Here is a 25,599-nt window from a genome sequence, read left to right on the forward strand (position 1 = left end):
TTGAGGTTTCGTCATACAGTATGATGTTTTAAGAATGGGTTGATTGAACAATTTTGCACTTATGTTTGGAACTTGAACAAAAGCCTCTCATTGTTCACATTCAAGAGAAGGGAGCAATTTCTATCAAATGAACAAAAATATTAACAGATTGCTGAAGGTTTATGTGAATTCAAGTCCATATGTTGAAATTTTACTCATCTTTTTATTTAAATAAATTGAAACTGTTCATATATGGGAACCAAAGATTTTGGATATAGGAGTAGTGAGAGATTATCTTATTACTGCCTTATGAATTTGAATGGTAAATACTAAAGATTGATATAATGGGGCAGAGGATTCCATGGAGTAGGTTGGGCCTGCAGTTGTAAATTAATGGGAATGATGACTTCCAAATTCTGATGACCTTATAATGAGACAGTTTCTATCTATTTGCTTAGATTTAAACTTTATAATCTCTGGTTGACAGCTTCATTGAACATAGCACAGCTGGAACCTGCTTTATTTAATTAAAACGATAATTAGGACGAGGTACATATATTAATGCTGAATAAGGAAAATGCTTGCTTAGCTCTCTTGTGCATCTTTATATCAAAATCTTATTCGACAAAACTATAAATTATTGAAATCCATTGTAGCAGAGGCTGGAATTTGCATTTATTTTTTTCAAGTGCCGATAAAATGTTTTGAATGCATATTTAATTCATTAAGAAAATAAATTTATGAAAGTATCTTACCATGCAATAGGTGGAAATTGCGCAAAGGAATGATGAACTTGGTTACTTTTCAAATGAAACACATCCTCAATATGGGATTAGGAAGGTATGGGCTCAAATGCATCTATGTTTCTATTTTTCAGTATTACAGGTTTGACAATATAGGGTTATGAATGAAGCAATATTATTGATAGGATTCACTCCTTTGTTCAGACAGAGGTATTTAGATCAAAGAATAGGGAACTTGGGGAATTGTTCCAATCTGGTTTTGGAATCCATCATGCTGGGATGCTTCGTGCAGACCGGAGTCTTACTGAGCGTCTCTTTTCTGAAGGACTGCTAAAGGTAAGTCAATTGATATTCCTATTGCTTGATGGAATGTTAAAAGTAAGTATTTTTATGATGTTAAGGTTTGCTACAGAGTAATATTATGAAGTCCTGAAAGAAAATTATGTAGGTTCTTCCTTAAGATGAGTAATAATAGTAGGCAATTTTTGCATGCAGGTCCTTGTCTGTACAGCAACATTAGCATGGGGTGTCAATCTTCCAGCTCATACCGTTGTCATAAAGGTGAGTTCTGATTGACTGCTTGTTTCTCACCAGCACATAGATATGTATTCTCAAAGCAGATAATTAAAGCTAATCAAATAATTGATTTGTTTTGTTATAAGAAGGTTCATGAAATGTGTCTACAAAGAGAGGAGCTATAGGAAAACTGCCTATTAGCCTTTTTGCCAATATCTCTTGTGAATGTTTCAATCTCAATGGTAGACAGAGGAGCTATAGAAAAATTGTCTATTATATTGGCAGACAGAGAAGCTATATAAAAACTTTCTATTAGTTTTTCGCCGATATCTCTTGTAAATGTTTCAATTTCAATGGAAGGAGTGACCGTAGCTATTGATTAGAAGGAGGATTAGTAGGCATGTGAAATTCTCAAGAGAAAAAGTTATGGCATCCATCACATACTTCTTTTTCCAATTATACAGGGGAAATGGCACTTGAGAAATATAACAGATATCCAGAGAAGACCTTCAATTCTAAAGAACTTACAAGTTCAGTGCCCATCAAGGTTTGATTATGTCTCCTTCCCAACAAGTTTTGGGGAGAAGTTTTGCTGAAATGGATTTAAAAATAGATAGTTCAATATTACATGGAGAAACTGTTGCTGAAATTTTGGAAATTGAGATACTGTGTTATATTGAGTTCCACTTTTGACAGATTTTCTTCTTTCATGTGGATATTTCAGGTGCACGGTTGAATTGTGTAAAGCCCCCGTGTCTTCTAAACTCTGATTTTCAATGTTTGCTGATTGTTTTTTTTTTTTGGGTTTTGTAATTTTTTTGTGTTTTGAGGGTTTATAATGATGAAAAAGCAATGCACATAAACTCAAAATAAATTCTGAAATCTGAAACTAATCTGATTACTCGAGAATATAGAGCAGAAATATTATTTCAATCTTTATTTGATCAATTTCTTTAACAATAATAATCATTAGCATACCCGGATGTATTCAGATTTTGATCCAATGTCTTCCCAGCCCAAAAAGCAACCTTTAATGATCTGAATTCTCTAAGTATGGTTGGATTTTTGTCCATGCATGAGATACCCAAGTCTTCCTTGCTGCCAGCCGCCTTCTTTAATGACAAACCAAATTTTTACTTCAACTTTGATATGATTCGAACCTTCCTATGATTTCCTCCCTTTCTGCAGCTGGAATTAATTAAAATCAGACCGTACCACAATGCAATGATGCCCAAAAAGTCTCCTTATCCGCTAATCATCAACCACATCAAACAATCTGATCTAAAACTGAATATAAACTCAGAAAATCTACCACCAATCTGCCTAATGATGGCTCCTGAATGAAGCCATGCCTTTGAAGCCCACTCGCTGGGTATTTCACCAACTCATAAGGCTGATACACTGAAGATTTTGTCGTTCTCCAATGCCCCTGTTCACTGCAACTCAGAAACCCTCGTCTCTGCTGCTCTTCAAAATGAAATGCCAAGAATGAATCGATTTCTTCAAGAAGCCCTTTTATATACCCCTCTCCCAAGTTCAATATTCTCTAAAAGGCATTTAATTATCATTAAATGTTATAACTTTGAAATCATTAATATTTCGCTTAACTTTGGGAATTGTGCTCAATAATTTAATCAAATATTTGGCCCCTTCTCATGATGGCTAGACCCTCACTTAAGTGCTTTAATATAAAGTTATAATGGACCTTTTAATAAATTAATATTAAGTTTGGTCACAAAAATATTAATATATCTCTAAATACACAACATTTCATCATACCGTCTGAAGTACATATCTCTCCTCATAATTTCCCATGTGACCAAATACACTTTTTAAAAATAGAAAGGGCCCATCCTTATGAGCTTCTGACTTACTATAAATAGTAAGTATGGAAAATGGAGTCCAAACGAAGTCGAACAAAGGCCAAATCCACAATACTCTGAACACTGGAGAAGTCTCAACCCTCAAAAGACCCCCTAACCAATCTCATTAGCCTACGAGGGTCACATGATAGGCTAATCCTCTGCTACAACTGTCTGTCAAGGAGAAGGGGACATTACAAATTGGCTGATTTTATTTTTTAAATATGGAAAGTCTAAAAATAAAATCAAACAATTGGTATAGATGATTTTGAAAATTTCGGAAATGCTACATCAGTTTGTTTATCTATATTCAACAGGAAATTGTGTTCTTAAAGGTCATGACACTGGGTTAATTTCATCTTTAGGTGGCTAAGATCAAAGAGAACTTTAATAATAAAGGAAAGAATGAATATTATTAGCAGAAATGGCTTAAAGTTTAAGAATAAGTGTTGTAATAAGGACAATCAATGTTAATAACATCAATCAAAGCCTCCTTGCAGAAGGTAGAAGGATTCCCTAGATAAGATTCCACAGAAGGATACGTGAAATTGGTGCAGTCTATTAGAATATGTGGCACTTAAATGAAGATTTAAGTGCCACATATTCTAATAGACTGCACCAATTTCACGTATCCTTCTGTGGAATCTTATCTAGGGAATCCTTCTACCTTCTGCCACATATTCTAATAGAATTGTTGACTGAATTGCAAACTCTAATACTATCAACAACACCATTGATACCACCACCTATGTTCGACAGAGCGAGGCAGATAATAGAATTTGGGCCCTATACCAATGCTTGCATGATGAAAAATGATGTTTTGGGTTCTTGAGATACGAAAAGAGTTTTTTAAAGAATTTGGAACATTCCTGCATTATTTTAGTCTGACCCAATTCATAGATTTTCTAAAATGGTTGAACACTAGATTTTAAGTGCAGAAATTGATGTTCATTGGAACGTTTTCATGTTGTAGAGCCAGAATCATTAAAGCAGCCCTCAATTTTAGAGATTTCCATTTTTAGCTATTGTTTATTTAGTAAGTTGCCGGTTTAGGTATGGGTCCGGGTACAAGAACCGAAACCCGGTATGGCGGTATGAAATTTTTTTTCCTTTGGTGCAGGTGTGGCTATATATATATATATATATATATTCAAAATTATAAATTTATCATATCAAGACCAACAACTTAGTTTGTATACAATATCATGTGGCCTTGGATCAAGTCAAACAAGGTCTGTAAAGGAACCTTAGTAAGCGTGCAAATTATGAAAGCAGCGGGGAGTGAAAGCTCTTTAATATGAATTTGTAAGATGCTTTCCAGTCATTATTAGCAAAGGACAAAACAACAAATTTTCTTCACAGACGTCAACATCAATGACCCCTACTGGATTCCATTTTTGACATGAAATTATCTACTAATTGTTTATATGATATATAAATATAATCATCATAAATTGTAAGAATTGGGACAGGGACACATTACATATTCCTTTGACGGTGTTCCCTGGTAGCTGTTGAATTTTCAGCTATTAAATTCCCTGGGTTTGCATAGAACCTTTAAAATTGTAAAACTTTTGTTGTTTAACTTGATTCAGAAGTTTGGCCAATATACCTGTATGTTAAACAATACAAGAGGTTAACTGTTAAATCAACAAAAATAAGATATAAGAAACATATAGAACTGGTAAATAGAGATTGTTCTGAACTTTTTTCTTTTCAACTGTTTTCTGTTTGTGAAATTCTTTGCAAGATGAATATGGAATGCAATTTTCTGGTTGAAAATGATTGAATTGAGGTGACTGTTTCAGCAGTCATTCAACTTATTTCTTCTTTGAAAGTTTGGTGCAAGATGTATCTGCTAATAGCTTTTTGGAATACTGCCTTGTAAGGAGGATATTATTCCCATTGTTTAGTGATTGAATTTTGTGTGCTCATGTACTGGAATGTGTGGATAAACAGGACATATGTCCCCTCGACGTAAAATAAGATTTTTTGTTGGAATATTACATCAGAATAATACTCCCTTGTAATAAAATAGTAATAGAGGAATATATTATTTTTGTTAATAGAAGTTTTTATTATATTTGACTAACCATGGAAGTTGTGTATATATGCAACTTCCGTTTCAATCAATATTACTCATTGACTAATCTGAGGTTAATATTTCTGGGAACATGTCCATTGCTGCATTCTGCTGCCAGCTGAAATATTATAAGTAATACTGAATTCTATGCATATCCTTTATGCTCAAATTTGCATCAGGGAACACAATTGTATGATCCGAAGGCTGGAGGATGGCGAGAACTTGATATACTTGATGTTATGCAGGTGGAAACTCTCACATTTTAAGAATTGTCATCATATTTGGAGTATTTATGTAAAAAATGCTTAACAAGGCAAATCTTCTTTGCTGTTTTTTTTTGTTCTATCCACTAGATATTTGGTCGTGCTGGACGACCACAATTTGATAAAAGTGGTGAAGGGATCATCATCACCACACATGATAAATTAGCTCGTTATTTGCGATTACTTACAAATCAGTTGCCAATTGAGAGTCAGGTAACTTGTACGTTCATGGATTTTGTTCACTACGGATGAATCTTTCTCTTTACAAGTAGAATGCTTGTGGAAATGGTTTATATGGAGGAATTTATTTTGTTTTATGTAGAATGTTTAGGGGAACTGGTCCATTATGGACGAATTTATCTATTTTCAACTATATATATGATATGTACTTGATGATATTTTTATATGTGGTTAGTCTGAAGATTCTGTTTTGTGGAATGCTTTCCTATGGTGTTTGTCTTTTATTTATTTTGATTCTTAGAAATCAGTGATGTTAGAACATAATGTTCTAAGGGGTCATACCCCTATAACATTTATATATTGTTCTAATATAAGGTTATAAAACCTTATGTTATTAACTATTAAGCATATACCATTCAATAATTAATAATCTAATTAATATTAGACTACTAATTATTTATGAATGGTTGCTTTGAATAGGTGTGACTAATACTCCTTAAGGTATTTTGCCACCCTTTCTCCTATATTTAAGGAGGTTTTCTCTGTTTTGAAAGGGTGAGAAATTGGAGATTTATGATGAATTATATCATTATGTATATGAGGTATTATTAAGCATGTGGAAGCATGTAGAGGAGTGTCCCAGTTTCAGTCTATTTTTTTAGAGACTATTTTTTGTAAGTGTATTAATAAAATGATGCTTTATGGGGATTTTTATCTGAAAGGGTTTTCCGTGTATATCTTGTGTAATGTGTAAATTTTTTACTTGTATGGTTCTCATTTTTTTTAATTTTCTATTTTGTTTATAATGATTATTATCCTAAGATCTAAATTTATAACAAGTGTCCATAGTTATAAGAAAGATTGAGGGTGACATTCTCTGAAGTATGTGTTGAGTCCTTTGTCCTATCCAATGGCTGAAATATCCTTGTGCTAAAATTTAATGTGTGCTTTGATGTGATCAGCTTATCAGCTCCTTGAAGGACAATTTGAATGCAGAAATAGCACTCGGCACAGTGACAAATGTTCGAGAGGCTTGTGCTTGGCTTGGATATACATACTTTTTCATCAGAATGAGAGCTAATCCTCTTGCATATGGGATGGTATGGGAAGAGGTATGCTTCTAAGGTTGATTTACTTATGTTGATGTTAGAAATGCAATCTCAGGTCCATTTTTTCTCCTGTCTCCAACATTGATATATCATTGGTGATTTGCTGAGGAGTCAAAAATGCGTTTTTATTGATTCATAATGTGTTATTTCCTCAGAATATATATATATGTGAAATATGAAATTTTAGCAAGCTGTGCACAACCTTTTGTTCATGTACTTGAAAAAAACAGTTTAGGAATAATAGTAGATATTGAGCTATAAACAAAATTCTGAAATGCATTGCGTAACTAGCACTTTTTGAATATTTGCCAAAACATGGGTTTTACAATAAGCTATTATAGATAATGCCTTACTGACATGAATTTTGGGACTAATGCTATTACTCTTTATTGGCATGTACATCTTGATAGTATTTAGTGTTGTTTTGTAACTAGTTTGGAAAATATTTATAATGGATTCGAATTGCCAAAGGCAACATTCGAATCCATTAGGATTAAATAGGGTTGGGCCCTATCTCAATCTAATATGTAAAACAAATAGGGCTGGGCCCTATTCCAACGTTGTTCGGATCATTATATGGCTGGGCCCTACTTCCCTTATATTCCTAACATATAATGTTCAAAACGCATGGACCTATTTACCAAACGTGTGGGCTAACGTGTGGACCCATCCTCATTATGTGGCATGTGAATTAAAGCGAGTTTAGGCGCCAAAATGTATTGGGCTGACCCTATATGCATTCCCTCTACCTTGTATAAATACAGATTCATTTTGGAAGGAAACTATTCAAGCAAGTTCACAAAATACCTCTGCTCCAAAAGTGCGATTCAGATCTGCTCTAGGTGCGAAATCTCCACCTGTGCAAATTATCCTTGAAGGTCTGCACACTCAGTTAGGAGTCAGCGAATTGTCATTGTATGGTGCGAATTACATCTGCTGGGTGAAATCCATCTGCTGTGCATCTATTGTATGAAGACAGTGAACATCATTGATGGGCAGCGCAGCATATCATCATAGAAGCACAGTGAACCATCATCGAAGGAAAGCGAATTCATTGTCTTGTGATTTCCCTGCATCCGAAGGACTGAGATAAGTCGGTTTCTATCTATTGTCATCTGCTGCTATTGTGCCTTAGCTGGGTCAGACTTGTAACTATAATTTCTGTCTATTATAATCAGATCTGAAGATCTGTTGTTGCTGGGTTTTTCCTCCAAGGGGGAGGTTTTCCCAGGGTAGTCTTGTGTTGTGTGCATCTCTATTTATGTGCTTTATTTCTGTTACTGTACATTATCTACTTCTGCACCTATATGTTAAGCGATTGCAAATCTGATTACTAAAATCTAACATTTAGTATGTATGAGATGTAGATGAAGAAAAGGGAATCTGAAAACTGAAATTAAATATTAAAATTTTGTAATACACTGAATAACATCCTTAGGCCAACAAGATAACATTACCAATTTATCTGGAAGAAAGTAGGGTTTGTGACTTACCAACAACTGATAAGTTTTTGACCCAGGAAATGTAAACTAGTAGAACTCCTTGGTTTGATTCTTTACACTGGCTAATTGGAAGCCATATGGCTCCTGATGAAATTGAATCCAAGCCTTGAGTGCGGACTAAGAGGGAATATGGATGACATAAGAAGCTATGAAATTAAAGATTTCATGCTAATTGCAGTCTACAAACTACTTCTATCACTAAGATGACATTTGCAAGAGGGATATAATCATTTAGTCATGGTACAGCTTAAGCATAACTTTGTGTGGTCACATTGGTGCCATTGTTGTAACTTGTTGCTATCTTTTATGAAAGAAGTTATATCATGCAGTTGCTACCAGAAGCTTTATGATTTGTCAAGTTGCTTAAAGCTGTGGCTTGGTCATTATAAAGCCAAGCCTCTCTATGGGTGGTAGCTAAAAGCTTCAAATAATACTAAAAGCGTAATATATGAGGAACTAGGAGCTATAAAGCACATGAAGACCATAAGAACACTGTAGCAGACCTTAGCAGATCCTGTCTGTTCATTATTAGACCATTTCATTCACCTATATATCGAACCACAGGAACAAAAGTCTTTTGTAGAAAAAAATGGGAAACAAAAAAGATAAATACTTGAATATTGCTGCGATTTTGTAAGCCTGCAAGTTTAATACTTGGGAACTTTGCTATTAGGCTTTAGCTTGTGATTAAATTATGGGTGCTGGCAGCTAAAATTGTGTGAAAGGAGTTAAAATCATTGAATTCAGTGTCATCTGCTAGCAGCAGAAAATTAAAATCACGGTTCTTTTAACAATGTAATATTGCCAATTCGGCCTTGAGAGCAAATCGATTATAAAAATATTAGCTTAATTAATCGATTTATTAGCGAGCAAGGAAAAATACTATCTCGCCGAACAAATCGATTAACGTTGAAACGACAACGCTTAATAGCTAGGGCTGTTAAACAAGCTCGTATTCTATGTTTGATACCTTTTCTTTCTTTAAAATGAAAAGTAATTAGAGCCAACTTGCTCCTACATTTAATCGGAGCTGGGATATCTAACAATTTTATAAATAAAAAGGATTATTCAAAAATAAATAATTGAATTATCTAAGTGGTTCTGAATTCATTTTTGTATTGTCTCTAGTTTCCTGGAGAATTTCCCTAGGAGATTGGGTTTAACTATTTCATGACACAAGAATATTTTCTAACATCATAGAGAAGCAATTATTATTTAATACAGCTATTTGCGCAAGTGTTCTACGATTTGTAAGCAACTGCCTTCTGTATAAAAATTGTATGAATTTATTATAACAAACTCCATTCGCACGGGATGCTGCATTAATCCGAGTAATCCACAAACGATGAAAATCTCTCTTCCGCTTAAGTCTATCTCGGTTAGCGGAAACTAAAGCTCTTCTCTTCTGTTGGTTAGCAGCCCTAAAAAGTTTTGAATGGGCTCCCCGAGAGCCTGATACAAATGCAAGAATCTTTTTTCGACGTTTTTTAGCTATATATCCACGTTTAACTCTGGTCATTGAAGTTGATTCTTCATAAATGACTAATCTATTTTTTGATCAATCATTTTCTTGTTTGGTTTATTAAGAATAAAACTGATTTTTCTAGTGTATAAAATATAGATTCCAACGGCTTTTGCTACTCTAACCTTCCCAACCATAATTCTTTTCAGTTAGGCACCTTCTAAGTAGGCAAGGGATTGGACCTTGCATGGTTAAAGCACTTATGTGTCTTGAGCTAATACTCAATGCGGTTAATTTAAACCTAGTAACATTCTCAGATTTTTTTGATAGTAGGCAAGTAAAGGGGGATGTCTTCTCGATCTTTGTTATAGCTATTGCTGCTGCTGAAGCAGCTATTGGATTAGCTATTGTTCGGGCAATATATCGTAACAGAAAATCAACTCTTATCGATCAATTTAATTTGTCAAAATGGTAATAGAGATCTCCTTCCATATGAGGAATTCGTATACCTATTTCTATTCAAAGAGATACTAGACCTATCTCTCTTAAAATAGATCTAGATCTCTGTTTTATCTTTATTTTATAGAGATTTATTATAAGTATTACGATCAATCAAGAGCATAATTCATATTGAACTCATTATCCAAATTATCTGTCTAACACGATTAGACCAGATTTGGTCAAATCTGTCTATTTTATAAAACAAACAGCTAGAATCTGGATCTATTCACTATATCACTGATAATACAATTATTGATTTGCTTGATATTCATTCATAATATATCGTCATTGGCCATATATTAAAAAATATTATTCAATTAAAAACTTTTTATATAATAATGGATTTCTTATAGTCAGTCAAAATTTATGATACATGCATTGGTTGTACCCAGTGTGTATGAGCGTGTCCCACAGATGTATTAGAAATGATACCTTGGGAAGGATGCAAAGCTAAGCAAATTGCTTCTGCTCCAAGAACAGAAGACTGCGTAGGTTGTAAGAGGTGTGAATCGGCTTGTCCAATGGATTTCTTAAGTGTACGTGTTTATTTATGGCATGAAACAACGCGCAGTATGGGTCTAGCTTACTGATCCATGAAAAAAGAAAGATAGTTAGATTCATCCCATACATGTTTTTCATTCTCCTTTTCCTCTTTCACTGATCAAAACCCATACTCGACCCAAAATTGAAAGCATGGGTTTTGATATTGAAAGTCTCTTTTCTTATGTTCGTATTCAATTCATATGCTGCTATGCATATATCCATTGTATTGATTGCTTTAATTATATCTGTACATTATTACTGTTAAAAGATAAACATCTTTAATGGTTACTGATTATTGTATTATTTACAATTATTTTAAATGCTGTATTATATACAATTTATTATTATTGTATTAATTACAATTTATTATTATTAATAATATGGTATCATTAATATGTACATATTATTTTTAATAGAATTATTTAATATTGAACTAGTTTATTACCGAAGCACTGATCATACTACCAATGCATCAGGCTGTGCTAAGAACAACAAATTTAAATCAGAAAGACATGACTTTAAGGGGGAGTCATATCCTTTAGAAGGGTCATAGCCAGTCAAACATATTAAATAACTCTGACCACCTTCCTCCAGTAACACACACACGGGAAGTAAGGAGAAGAGAACACGGGAATATTAAGGAAGGGAAGGAATTCTGACTGTTATCATCTGTCATCACACAGCATACTGTCACACAGAATAAGGGAAAGGGAGGGATACGAAGGTAGCACAGCAGTCAGGTTGACTGTAAAAAAAGGAAACACACAGCACGGTAAGGTTATATAGACAGTAAGTGATTACGTGGGATGCTCTATTACGAGAGTAATTGGTAAAAATTGAATGTATTAAACAAATGATCAAATGGTCATTATATAGGTTACAATAGATCAATGTTTCTAATAAGAAATAACTGATAGCAGAAACAAAATTAGAAACTCTCAATATTTGCAATATCATACAATATTGATCATTAAATAACTGAATAAAAATATTATCCTAAAACATTCCCTTAATGGTCAATCTATCTACTACACCAAGTAGCCCCCTCAATTTAACAAACTTATCCAGATGTAGGGACTTGGTGAGGATATCTGTAGTCTGGTCCTTAGTAGGAACATACTGCAAATCCACGGATCCATTTTCAACCAGCTTGCGGATGAAGTGACAATGAAGCTCAACATGCTTGGTTCACTCATGGAAGGCTGGATTTTTGGCAAGTTTCAGCACCCCTTGATTGTCACAAAAGAGGGGTGTAGGACATGCTTGAGATAGTTGGATGTCTGAAAGCATCCTTCGAAGCCAAATTGCCTCACAAGCTGCTTTGATTGTTCCTCGATATTTAGCTTTTGTCGAGGAAAGAGCTACCACTTGCTGCTTCTTACTGGTCCAAGTGACAGCACTTGTGCCCAAACTGAAGACATACCCGGATGTGGACTTTCTATCATCAATAGAGCCTACCCAATCTGAATCTGTGTAACTGATGAGTCTGGGATCTTTGGTCCGTCCATAAAGGATACCAAAGTCTAAAGTGCCCTTGACATAGCGCAGATCCGCCTTGCTATAGCCCAATGATCTGATGTAGGAGTTGTCATGAAGCGAGATATGTAACTCACTACATAGCTCAGATCAGGTCTAGTGAAGGGGAGTTATATTAAACTGCCCACTAGTTGCCTGAAATCGGATTCATTCTCAACTGGAGAACCGCTTTTGGTCGACAACTTCAGGCCTTTCTCCATAGGTGTAGATGTAGGTTTGCAGTCCTGCATTTGGAACTTGTCTAGCAACGCCTTGACATATTTGGATTGACATTTGAAGATGCCATGAGACTGCTACCGAACCTCAACACCTAGGGAGTAGTGCAAAAGCCCAAGGTCGGTTATGTCAAAAGACTGGCATAAATGTTGCTTGATTCCTTGAATCAAAGATGCCGAACTGCCAATGATGATCAAATCTTCAACATAAATAATGATGATATTACTGCTAGCAGTCTTGATATACAAATTTGAGTCAGAAGAACTCCTTTGGAAACCCAGATCTGTGAGGTACTTATCAATTTTCATGTACCATGCCCAAGGAGTTTGTTTCAAGTCACATAGTGCTTTCATTAGTTTGAGCACCTGGTGCTCTTTTCCAGCAACCTTGAATCTAGGAGGCGTGCCATGTAGACCTCTTCCTATAACTCACCATTCAGGAAGGCACTCCTGACGTCCATCTGATGGACCTTCTATCTACACTGAGCTACCATGGCTAGGACTAATCTGATGGTGCTCATCTTCGCTGTCGGAGCAAAGGTCTCCTCGTAATCAATTCCTTCACGCTAAGAGAAGCCTTTGGCAATGAGAGGAGCCTTGTACTTATCCAAAGTACCATCAGCCTTGTATTTGACCTTATTGATCCATTTTCATCCAATGGGTTTCTTCCCTAGAGGAAGGTCTGACAAAACCCAAGTGTTATTTTTTAGCAAGCTCTAGTGCTCAGTTGCCATAGCTTGTTCCCACTTAGGTATCCCTTTCGCCTTTGTGTATGTTTGAGGTTCATACACATTTTGAATGTTGTCCATGAGAGCAAAATCGACACAATCAGGATGTTTGCTTGTCTACCGAGTAGTTCTACTCTCGATGAGCTCATCATCATGAAGATCAACAATTGTCTTAGCCCACCATTTAGGCCAGAGAGTAGAAGTGCCAACATCAAATGCAGGAGGTGCAATAGGATTAGGGTTATCGAATAGAAGATGGGATGAATCTTGAGGAAAATCAGGTGGTTTAGTTGCGTGTCTAGGTGATCCTGTAGGAGAAGGAATTGGTGTATGTACAGGAATTGGAACAGTTGGAGCCCTCCCATCAGGTGGACCTAATGGAAGATGAACACCCAAATTTGAAGCCTTCAATGGCTAATCCTTTGAATCCACAATTGGAGGAGAGAGCTGAAATGGCCATCATTCCTCGTCATAAACCACATCATGACTAAAGATGAGACGATTTGTCTCGATGTCAACCAATCGGTAGGCCTTGTGAGTATCACTATAGTGAGTGAGCATGAGTTTCTGGCTCTTGGCATCCAACTTGGTGTGCTTAGCATCAAGGATCCAAACCAAAGTAGTGGAGACAAAAACCTTGAGATGGCTGATTTTGCGCTTTCAGCCTGACCAGGCCTCTTCCAGAGTCTTCTTCTTCACAGCCACAGTAGGAGACCGATATTCAGAAGACGATAACTGCTTCTGCCCAAAACTTCTTAGGAGCACTTGTGTTCAAACATAGACCGGGCCATTTTGGTAATCATGCGGTTTCTCTGCTCAATGACACCGTTTTGTTGAGGGGTGTAAGGTGTAGTGAGTTGGTGCTTGATGCCATGTTGTTCACAGAAATGGTAGAAGGGAGAAGAATAGAATTCTCCCCCATTATTAGACCCAAGAGTAACAATAGGTTGACTAGACTTTTTTCTACTAGTGCTTTAAACATTTGAAACATAACAAACACCTTTGATTTCTGATGAAGGAAATACACCCACATTTTTCTACTAAAATCATCAACAAAAAGTGGAAAATACCTGGACGCAGTAACTGGAGCAGTCATAGGTCCAAAGATATCAACATGGACTAGTTGTAGTACCTTAGGAGCTCTCCAGCAGTCGCCATCCGAAAATAGAGTTCGATAATGCTTCCTTGCTTGACATGCTCCGCAAACTCCAAGGTTTTGGGTTTGGATCTCTGGCAGTCCGATGACAAGATCTTTCCGAACAAGCTGAGAAAGATGTGCACATTTAAGTGCCCATAATGCTGATGCCAGAGTGTACTAACAAAGGAGTGCTTGGCTGCCATGGCAAGCTCTTGAGAATCACCAGAATCAACTAGTTTGAATAGACCATGATCCTCAAGACCCACAACAACTATAGACTGAGTCTCCTGGTCAATGATACTACATTGATGTGAACTGAAGGTCATGTCAAGCCAAGGAGAATGTCTTAGAATTTGATTGACTAAGAGAAGGTTGAGTTCCATTCCTGGAACATAGTACACAGTGAGGAAAATCAATTTTCTCCTTCTAGACTGAATTTGTACATTGCCCTTTTCGATAACGGTGTACTCTTCCCCTCTAAAAATAATTGGATCTGAGTAAGTTTGAAAATCAGTGAACCAATCCTGGCGATGAGCGAAGTGGTGTGAGGCATGTGAATCTACATACCAGGTAAAAGATTTTACATGGTTTGCAGGTCTCTTAGCCATGAAGGCGTAAAAGGTAGACTTGCTCTAGTCAGTTTGCTCTGCGACATTTGCTTTAGGCTGTGAACCTCTTTGCTTAGCCTGTGCAGCCAAGCGTTTATGACACTCAAGTTTTATACGACCAAATTTATGGCAGTAATTGCAGTGAACACTTTTCTTCTTCAAGCCTTCTCATGACGGAGCCGAGTTCTTCTATTGAGAAGATTGAGTTTTGCCTTTATCCATATGAAAGGATTTGGCTGTGAATGCTTGTTTTGTAGAGGATGAGCTGGTACTACTACCGAATTGCTGCTTCCACCGATCTTGCTGTAGAAGTTTAGTGTAGAGATCAGCGAACTTCAGATCAACACCAGTTAAGGTGATGTTAAGTGTTTCGACAAAATGCTCGTAGGACTTTAGCGAACTCTTCAAGGTGATGACGACCATGTCCTCCTTCATATTTCAACTGATGGCTTCTAATTGATCACGGATGTCTTTGATCCGATTGAGATGCTCCTCAATGGATTTGCGCTCATCCATGACTATAGAGAAGAGCATATTTTTCAAAAAGAAGGCTCTGCTCTTATCAGACGTCTCATGCATCGTCTTGAGATGCTCCCATATCTCGATAACTGTTTTGCCAGAAGGTATCTGAGGAAGCTGATTGTCGGTCACTAAGAGCTTAGTGAGCATGACAGCTTAACGATTTTGTTCATCAAACTTGGTTTGATCAAGATTGGCTCTAGAAGGATGTTTGGTCTTTCCAAGGACCAACTGATCAATGACATGATACTCAAATATTGTGAGCATCCATTGTTTCCAGGTATTATAATTGTTGCCATTGAATTTTTGACTCCCCTCGAGCAGATTATTTGTCAGAGATGCCATCACTGAAAATTGAGGTCAAAGCTGGTTGATCGAATGACAACACGAATATTGAGGCTGAAGATTGTCAATGCGTGAAATCGTGTCAATGGGATGCATTAAGAATGAAATTGAGGCAAAAAGCTGGCATTGACTTTGAAGCAGAATTGAAATTTTTTGGGTCCAGATCCCAATGTACGAATTTTGGATGACCCAAAAAAATTTGATAGAGACCTAGAAGAGTATTCGAAAAACCCAGATAATTGTTTTTTGAGAATGATATTCCGAAAAACCCTAGCTGCAGAAAAAGGACTGAGGGTTTGCTATAAACCCTAGGCGCCAAATTTGGTGAAGAAGTTGTAGAAAATGTCACACAAGATGACAAACAACCCTCGGCATGGACCTGTAGAGGCGTTGATAATGGGTTGAAATCTCGGGTTTTGAAGTAGAAATCTTTACACAGGCACTCAGAAATTAACAGAAAACCCTAGGCGGGTTTTAGAAAAATTCTCTTTGAAAAAAATATTTTAGGATTATAAAATTTTTTGAAATATTTTTTTCAGGCTGTGCTCTAATACCATATTACGAGGTTAATTGGTAAAAATTGAATGTATTAAACAAATGATCAAACGGTCATTATATAGATTACAAGAGATCAATGTTTCTAATAAGAAACAACTGATAACAGAAACAAAATTAGAGAATCCTAATATTACAATATCATACAATATTGATCATTAAATAAATGAATAAAGATATTATTCCAATATGCTCACTCTTTAATTTGGCACCATATTAATAACATAATTAACAATAATAATAATGGAATCTGATCTGGTCAACATTGACAATACTATTACAAATTAATATGGTTAATACAATAATACGGTTAGTATATTACAATATAATAATATAATAAGGTGTTGCTAATATGATACACAGTTAATACTGTTAATGTAATACAAGATAATGATAATAGAATCTGATGCAATATTGCTAAATAGTATCAATGTAATACAATATTGAAATGACATAATAATATATGAGTAACATAAAATACTGACTAACAATACAACACAATATAATGTTCTTAATGACACTGTGACTATCAATCTGATGAATGGGTTTAGCAAATACCAATTACTATCATAATTTGTATGTTTTATCATTGTTTGGAATTGCGATAGAAGGAAGGGACATAAAAGGGGGAAAGGTGAGAGATTCCTCACTAGGCATAACGCCTCGTAAAGATGGTCAAGGAGGATTGGTTAAGGACCACAGGGCCACCTCATGATGATGGTTAAGAACCATCAGTTTAGGATCATGTGAGGCCAAGGAGGATAAGGTTCTAACCTCGGGCCTAGGGTTGAGGGTCAAAGGCACCCTATTGTAGCTTCCTTGCTATCTCCACATGGATCAGTTGTTGAACTGAATCATTCATAAGAGATGATAGGTTGATATGATGGAGGGGAACAATGTAAAGCCCTCACTAGGTACACCACCTCATAGTGATGGTTAAGGACCATCGGTTAAGGACCACATGAGGCTACAAAGGATAAGGACTTGCTGTTGGGCCTTGGGTAGAGGATACTTGGGGCACCTCATCATGTCTTCCAATCCAACCCTTGTTATGGTTGAGTGTCCATGCAATTATTGATATTGGTTGTGTAGATTTATATATACATATCCTAACCCCAGAAATGGATGTATTTCATGAATTATATTTACATTGTTGTCCAATCTCATTGCGATTTTCAAAAAAATAAGCTTATCTCATCTTATTCATAAATGAACATTTTATCCCTAACTATGTTCTGCCCTTATTTCATTCTTGATTTGTGAATTTAGGGCAAAGTATAAGGTGATCCCAAAAGGTGACATTACAAACAAATAGCTAAGGCAAATGCAATAAGAATTTTGATCATTGTTACCTTAAGAATAAAGATATAATCTGTGTCTAATCTGTTGTACTTAGTGCTTGACTGGTCTGTGGATTGTTTAACCAGAAAAGTGTGAAGAGTCGTTCCTTTATTCTCAACCAATAAAATATTTTAATTACATGATGGGGTCAATCTATGTTCTTTGAGGATGGCTTTTACTTTCACTTGTTTTTTAAAGTAGATTAATTATTCTTGAGAGAACAAGTGACGTGCTTATGATTATATCAGAGGTAATGGAGGCATACCTTGTGAAAACAAAAATAAAAAGCAGCCTGCAGGCATACCTTGTGAAAACAAAAATAAAAAACAGCCTGCAAAAATCATTGAGGACTGTGCAATGAACTGGAGAAGAAACTGTGAAATGCTGAAGTATGAAGGTAAAGCACATTGCTGCAGTTGCTGAAGTTGCAGTCTGAAGAAATGTGGAGCAGTCAGTCACGACGAAAAATGCTGTTGTTGCTTCCAAATGCGAAAAATGCCTTTGCTGCTTCCAAAAAAGATAAAACAAATGACAAAATAATAAAATATGCATGTAAAATACTAGCCGGATGAAAAAATTGCGGGTTAAAGTCAAAATCGGGAAAAAAGGTAAAAAATTGTTAGAACTCACAATTACATGGGATTTTGACATTTTTATCGTGATCTTTTCATGATTATTTTGAAAAAAAACTGAAAAAATTATTGATGATGATTTTGTTACAAAATGGTAATTTTTTGGATGTAAAAATCTCTGAAACCTTTAATTCATGATCAATTGTGATTTTTCCAGATTAATGCCTCTTTGGTTTATTCGGTTTGCAGATTGCAATTCTCTTACTCTTCTACAAGAGTGGAGAATGTGTTCAGGCTAAAATCTCTTCATTAGAACCATTGGCCTAGTCACTCACCTTTTATGAAGCCTTGAGTTTTACAGTATACCCTTCAAATGGAATCATTTATCTTCTCTTGCGGTATCCATATCCAATTTATCGAATCTTTGCTGTTTTCATGCAGAGGAATGAGCTTTTGCTCAACACCCCATGGTTCACTTATGTTGAGTAGGTGTTTCCACCTTATCCAAGAACCAATCTGCATGTCATCCTTCACACACAAGAGAAGCAACTCAAGTGTATACTATTTCACCAATATACAAGATGTATTGATCAGAGGTGAGTACAAATGTACAAGTGCCTTTCTTATAAAGGCAAATGCAAGAGAGGGAGCACCAATGAGGTGCAAGGGTAGGTACAACAACCCGACACAAAATACTAGATGTAGGTAATAAAACAATACTAAACTTTACCTAACCACCTAGAAATATTGAATGTTGGTTACCCTAAGTGACACTTAAGTAAACTTAAATAGGTAAACCACTATTTACTCCAACACCCGGCCCCCCCTCCGCCTTCCCCCCACTTAAGTGAAACTTAGAGAGTATAACATGCAATGTACAATGTATATTGGGGATCTTCCACAAATGTTGTACCATATTCTTGTACTCACATTGTATTATAAATGCCTTGGGGGGTTGTGTAGTGCCTTTGTTATTTTCGAATCGCAACTTTGTCAAGTGAGCGTCCCTCCACGACAACACTAGGATCTTCAAGTTTCTGCCTCACGCATGTGTGTTGTTTGGTGCACACCCTTTGTTTAGTTGCAGGTACTTTTTTGGTCACTTCAGATGTTGTATCTTTTCCTTCATGCATTGCTTGATGACACAGAGTTTCAGTGGATCTGCCATGGCTCTCCCTAGTTTAGCTTTATTGGGGGGGGGGCATTGTATTGTTTGCTTGGGTTGCTTCTCTTGTGTGTGAAGGATGACTTGCAAATTGGTTCTTGGGTAAGGTGGAAACACCTACTCTAACATGGTATAAGAGCCTTGCTTATGAAGGCAAAGGTAAGAGAGGGAGCACCAATGAGGTGCAAGGGTAGGTACAACCAACTGACACAAAATGCTAGATGTAGGTAATAAAACAATATTAACCTTTACCTAACCACCTAGAAATATTAAATGTTGGTTACCCTAAGTGAAACTTAAGTAAATGTAAATAGGTAAACCACTATTTACTCCAACAACTTATTTACAACAGGATTCTTCTTTTTGCATATAGATGCAAGCTAACTCTCATAGAAACTCAATGATGATGTAATCTTCCTTGCCTGTTGGTTGTTTTCGGCTGCTCCATTTTCCTTTTGTAAAAATCTCTTGCCTTCTTGATATGAGATAGTGTTTTCTCATATCAATCTTGGAACTCAAAGCATTTACTGTTGTTGGTATGTCTTCTTCCTGCCCTTTGTGAAGCCTGTTTTGATGTGCTGCCTTTGTCATTCATTGACTACTTGATATTATCTTTTTGTCTTCTTTTCTACTGATTAAATTCTTCTTACCAAGAAGCAAGATACATGTGTCAAATAATCAATTGCTTTCTTCCATGGTAGGCTATAAAGGTGGTATTTTGAGTGTGTCCTTCACTCCTTGCTGGATGAATTTGTTCACATCTGTTTAGACAAAAACTAAAAGCTCTTCTGTTTTTTTGTCTTCCAAGGAAGATATGATGCTTTTGATTTTTCAGAAAGAAAAATGCTAGCCTACATATATTTTTATTTTCTATTTGCTGTCAGGTATAGTGCAAAAATAAAAGTCATTGTTTCCAATGCCATTGTTGTTGAAATTCAGAGAATGATGGTGCTTATTGAGTTCCAATGCTGGGCGGCATTTGTGAAACTGCAGCTTTGTAAGTATTATCCATGGCATAGTTTGAAGACTCGGACTTGGCAGCTCAAAATTTTGACTCAGCCTCAAGACTTGGAATGGACCTCAGCAAAAAAACAAAACAAAAAAACTCATAATTACACAAAAAAACAAATTAATCCATTTAGAGAACATAAAAGTCTAATTTGATTATCAATTTGCCATAATTCAAAATTTCAAACATTACATGTTTTATGATGCTCAAACTCTCAAACTTTGAAATTCCACAGTTTCAAAGTCAAACAATTCATTGTAATACAACAAAATTAAAATAAATAAATGTATAACAGCATTATAATTGTTTACATATGATGATATGTCAAGATAAAAAAATAAAAGAAGGTTAAAAACAACCAAATACAATTTACATCCTTGTCTTTCCCCTCCTAGCGTAAGTTAATTTTTCAAGCCTTAAACTACAAGGTAAGTCAGTGTCAAAATGATGATAGATTGTTTCTTCAAAAGTGTTTTCGTTTCCTCCATTGCATCTAATTCTGCTACTTTTGTTTGATGATTTGATCAACTTTGAAACTTAAAAATTTTGTTCTCAAATCGTCTTCTTGTTATGTTGATGCTTCACTAGATGAAATGGGTGGATAAGAGCAAAACATGACCAAAAAAAGATGAACTTTCACTTTGAAAGTGTGGTTTTTATGTCCAAGCGCTAGACAGAAGTGTCTGAGCTCAAGAGTCAGGAGTTGAAGCTTGAGACTCGGAGAGTCTTGGAGTAGGATTCGGCTAGACTCGGCATGTGAGTTTGGTTGACTTGGCTTGGCCAGCTTAAGGACTTGGGAGTTTGCAGTGTCCTGTATAGTCTTCAAACTATGGTCCATGGGACTTAATGAGTCTGGCCTGATAAAAAAAACGAAAATGCATTGTAACTCTCATAGAAACTTTATGATGACGTAATCTTCCTTGCCCTTTGAGTCGTATAAATTGCTACATTTTCCTTTTGTATTATCTCTTGTTAATGCATGGTAGCTTATGCAAGATAAGATATTTCTAACCTTCCTTGTTCTGTTATTTACATGCTTCATGTCTAACTTATATTGCATATGATTATCGGATTGTACAAACATTGCTTAGCATTATGCTATCGGGCTAACAACCCGATAGCATATTAATGTCAATTATTAATTGGCATTAATATGCTATCACGGTATTAACCCGATAGCATATTAAATGCTATAAGTTATCGGGTTATTAGCCGATACATACTTGCTATCGGGTGCATAACTATTGGCACCGATCCACATCTGTTATCAGGCTTAATCATCGGGCATATTTGTTATCGGGCTTAATACATACACCGCTTCATTTGGAATTAACAGTGGTTATCAACTGCACCGGTTGGATTACATACATGAACCGATTCATTATATTGATCAGCCATTATATTATATTACAATATGCTATCAAGGTTTTGAACCGATAATCAGCATTGTGTTAATGGTATAATTACAAAGGCACCGATCAATGGGTGCATTGATCGGTCATGCCTAAAAGGCATGACCGGTCAATACACCAATTGACCGGTTGCCTAAATAATATATATACCAATTGAATTCATTTGGAGGAGACATAGAAAACATAAAATGATCTCTCTCTTTCAGACCTGCAGATAAAATCAGAATTATTAGACATCAACATAATTTCTCATATACATTTATAGTATACATAGTTCATAACTTGTTCTTTAATTGAAATTGAAATAACTTTACATGGTATCAGAGCCAAGGTAATCGAACCTAAGGCTATTCAATTTTGATAAAATTCAAGGACTAAGTTACAAACTACATCACATTTCCATAATGGCCAACGCTATCAGATTCGAAGATAGACTCGGAGGTAGCGAAGATTTTTCAGCTTGGAAGTTTAGAATCAAAATGATTTTAAGAGAAAACAAAGTTGATTCATATGTCCAAACTGAAAGTGCACAACCAGAAGATGAAACCGAGAAATCCACATGGATCGAGGGAAATGATAAGGCTATTAAAATAATAGTGGATGGGGTAAGAAATAATATAATGCCCATCATTAGAAAGCAGGAGACGGCTTATAAAATGTTCAAGGCACTTGAAAAGACATTTGAGATATCAAATGCAAGTCGTACTCTAGCACTAAAACGAGAAATAAATCATATCACCATGAACAAAGGGGAGACAATCAACGCCTACTTCATGCAGATATCAGTTCTAAAAGATGAACTTGCAACTTTGGACTACGAGATCCGAGGCAAAGAACTAACACTCATTGCTTTAGATGGGTTGCCTAGTGGATGGAGCACATTCGTCCAAGGCATCAGTGCAAGGTCCAAATATCCTAAGTTTGAAAGACTAAGAGATGACTGTCTACAAGAAGAATCCCGGTTGAACAAAGTAGGAATAAAACAGAAGAATATAGATGAAGACTTGCAAGTCCTAAATACAAACATCAATAAAAGGTACAAAAAGAAGCAATTCAAGAAAAGAAAAGCTAAACAAGGCAAGAACACTTCTAAGAAAGACCTATCACATGTTCAATGTTATAGGTGTGACAAATTCGGACACTATGTTGCAAACTGTCCGGAGAAAGGGAAGCAAGCCACATTTGCAAAAGTGAAGAAATCTAGAAAAGAAAATGACTACGAGAACTATGTCCTCTACTCAGCACTTTCAAGCCATACTTCAAACAAATCTAACTCATGGGTGATCGACAGTGGTTCATCCAGACACATCACCGGCTTTAGAGAAATACTAGACTCCATGATAGAGAAAGATGATGAGGAAGTAACCATCGGAGACGATTCTTCACATCCAGTCAGAGGAATTGGAACCTGCACCATCAAACTGAAGTCAGGCATGTCACTACGACTTGAAGAAGTACTATATGTTCCAGGCATCAAAAGAAATCTAATCTCCATATCAGCACTAGAAGATCAAGGATACAGAGTGACCTTCATGGAAAACAAGGTGTTGGCTTGGCCAAAGAGATCCTCCATCAAAGACGCTAAGGTCATTGGTCGAAGACAAGGCTATTTGTATGAGCTATGTACAGAGCCCAATCTAGCATTGATCCATGAAGCAACTAATGCAAATGAAGTATGGCACAGGAGATTAGGTCATCTGAATTATAGAGCTTTGTCAACCATGGGAAACCTTGTCACAGGTCTACCTAAGTTGAAGCAATATCATTCAGAGGCTTGCAAAGGGTGTGCCTTAGGTAAAAATACCAAAAATGCATTTCAGAATAGTACTAGGAAAACTAGCAAAGTTTTGGAGTTAATTCATTCTGATGTATGTGGACCTATGTCCGTACCCTCGCTAGGGGGATTTTTGTACTATGTAATTTTTGTTGATGACTACTCTAGGAAGACATGGATCTACTTTCTGAAATGTAAAGAATCAGAAGAGATCCTAAGTAGGTTCAAAGAGTTTAAAACATTAACAGAAAATCTCTCTGAAAACAAAATTAAAACCTTAAGAACTGACAATGGGGGGGAATACACATCAGAACTATTTAAAGACTTTTGTAAAAATTCTGGGATTAAGAGGGAGTTATCAATACCTTATAATCCACAACAAAATGGAGTAGCTGAAAGGAAAAATAGGACCATAGTAGAAGCTGCCAAAGCCATGATACTAGATCAAAATCTAAACTTGAACCTTTGGGCAGAAGCAACCAACACTGCTGTGTACATACAAAATAGATGTCCTCATTCACACCTTGAAGATAAAACTCCTGAGGAAGTCTTTACCAAAACAAAACCAGATATCAGCCATCTTAGGATATTTGGGTGTCCGGTCTATATTCATGTACCTAAAGAGAAAAGGCTAAAACTAGAACCCTCTGGAAAAAGGGGAATACTTGTAGGATACAGTGAAACTTCTAAAGCCTATAGAATCTATGTACAAGGACAGAGAAATATTGAACTCAGTAGGGATGTAATCTTCGAAGAAGATTTAGCCTTCAAAAGGGCTCAAAATACAATAGAACTTGAAATTCATAATCCTACTTCTAACCTAGAAGAAGAACCTACTCCTGAGCTTTAGAGGGAGTATCTTGAGGAAACTATAAGTGAAACACAAAACCCACCTATAGATAATCGCAAGAAAAGACCACTATGGGCCACCAAAACTATAGCAGAAGCTCAGAAGTTCGCTGCTCCTTCAGGAACCTTCAGGGAAAGAAAGAGGCCTAATAAATTCATCAACTATGTTGCACTTATGAATGATCTCTCTAAAGCTGAACCAAATAATGTTTCAGATGCACTCGAACATCAAGTATGGATAGATGCCATGACTGAAGAATATCAGTCCATTATGAAGAATGATGTTTGGGAGATCGTTCCTAGGCCAACCAAGAAGTCTGTCGTGTCTTCTAAATGGTTGTTTAAAATCAAGCATGCTGCAGATGGCAGTATTGAAAAACACAAGGCCAGATTTGTAGCTAGAGGGTTCTCACAGAAGGAAGGAATAGATTACGAAGAAACATTTGCACCTGTTGCCAGGTACACATCAGTAAGAGCTGTCCTAGCCATTGCAGCAGCAAAGGGGTGGAAGGTACATCAGATGGATGTTAAGACAGCATTCCTAAATGGCGAGATCATGGAAGAAGTCTACTTAGAGCAACCTGAAGGGTTTGAAATTCATGATGCAAAATCTCATGTGTGTAGACTCAAGAAAGCTCTTTATGGGCTCAAACAGGCTCCCAGAGTTTGGTATGAAAGAATTGACACCTACCTCTCAAAGCTGGGTTTCTCTAAGAATGATGCAGATCCTAATCTCTACCTCAAAAGAAATAAAGGTGATATGTTAATATTAATTTTATATGTTGATGACTTATTAATTACAGGAGATAATCACCTAATAGATCAATGCAAGAAAGATCTATCCACAGAATTTGATATGAAAGACTTGGGGCTTCTTCATTACTTCCTAGGATTGGAAGTATGGCAGAATTCTGAGAATATTGTACTGAACCAAGGGAAGTACACCTTGGACATATTGACAAGATTTAGAATGCTAAACTGTAGACCCATGACCTCTCCTATGGAAACCAACTTCCATAAACTTAAAGAAGCAGCAGCAGAATCAAGACCTACTGACCCCACTCAATACAGGCAGATGATTGGATCCCTG

At 36.1% G+C, this 25,599-nt stretch overlaps 1 protein-coding gene across 2 annotated transcripts in view; it reads left to right on the forward strand.

Annotated features, from left to right (window-relative positions):
- LOC131073972 (DExH-box ATP-dependent RNA helicase DExH14) overlaps positions 1 to 25,599 on the forward strand; it is a 247,896-nt gene that overhangs the window by 118,555 nt on the left and 103,742 nt on the right. For both annotated transcript variants that reach the window (XR_009113014.2, XM_058010506.2), the window contains exons 17-22: positions 745 to 819; positions 927 to 1,058; positions 1,218 to 1,283; positions 5,363 to 5,428; positions 5,537 to 5,659; positions 6,589 to 6,738. Coding sequence is in view for 1 of the 2 variants with exons in the window: in XM_058010506.2 (XP_057866489.2) it covers positions 745 to 819; positions 927 to 1,058; positions 1,218 to 1,283; positions 5,363 to 5,428; positions 5,537 to 5,659; positions 6,589 to 6,738 (612 nt within the window). In the remaining variant the exon portion in view is untranslated. The remainder of the gene's footprint in view (positions 1 to 744; positions 820 to 926; positions 1,059 to 1,217; positions 1,284 to 5,362; positions 5,429 to 5,536; positions 5,660 to 6,588; positions 6,739 to 25,599) is intronic.

Source organism: Cryptomeria japonica, chromosome 9, assembly GCF_030272615.1.
Source record: "Cryptomeria japonica chromosome 9, Sugi_1.0, whole genome shotgun sequence".
Taxonomy (NCBI): domain Eukaryota; kingdom Viridiplantae; phylum Streptophyta; class Pinopsida; order Cupressales; family Cupressaceae; genus Cryptomeria; species Cryptomeria japonica.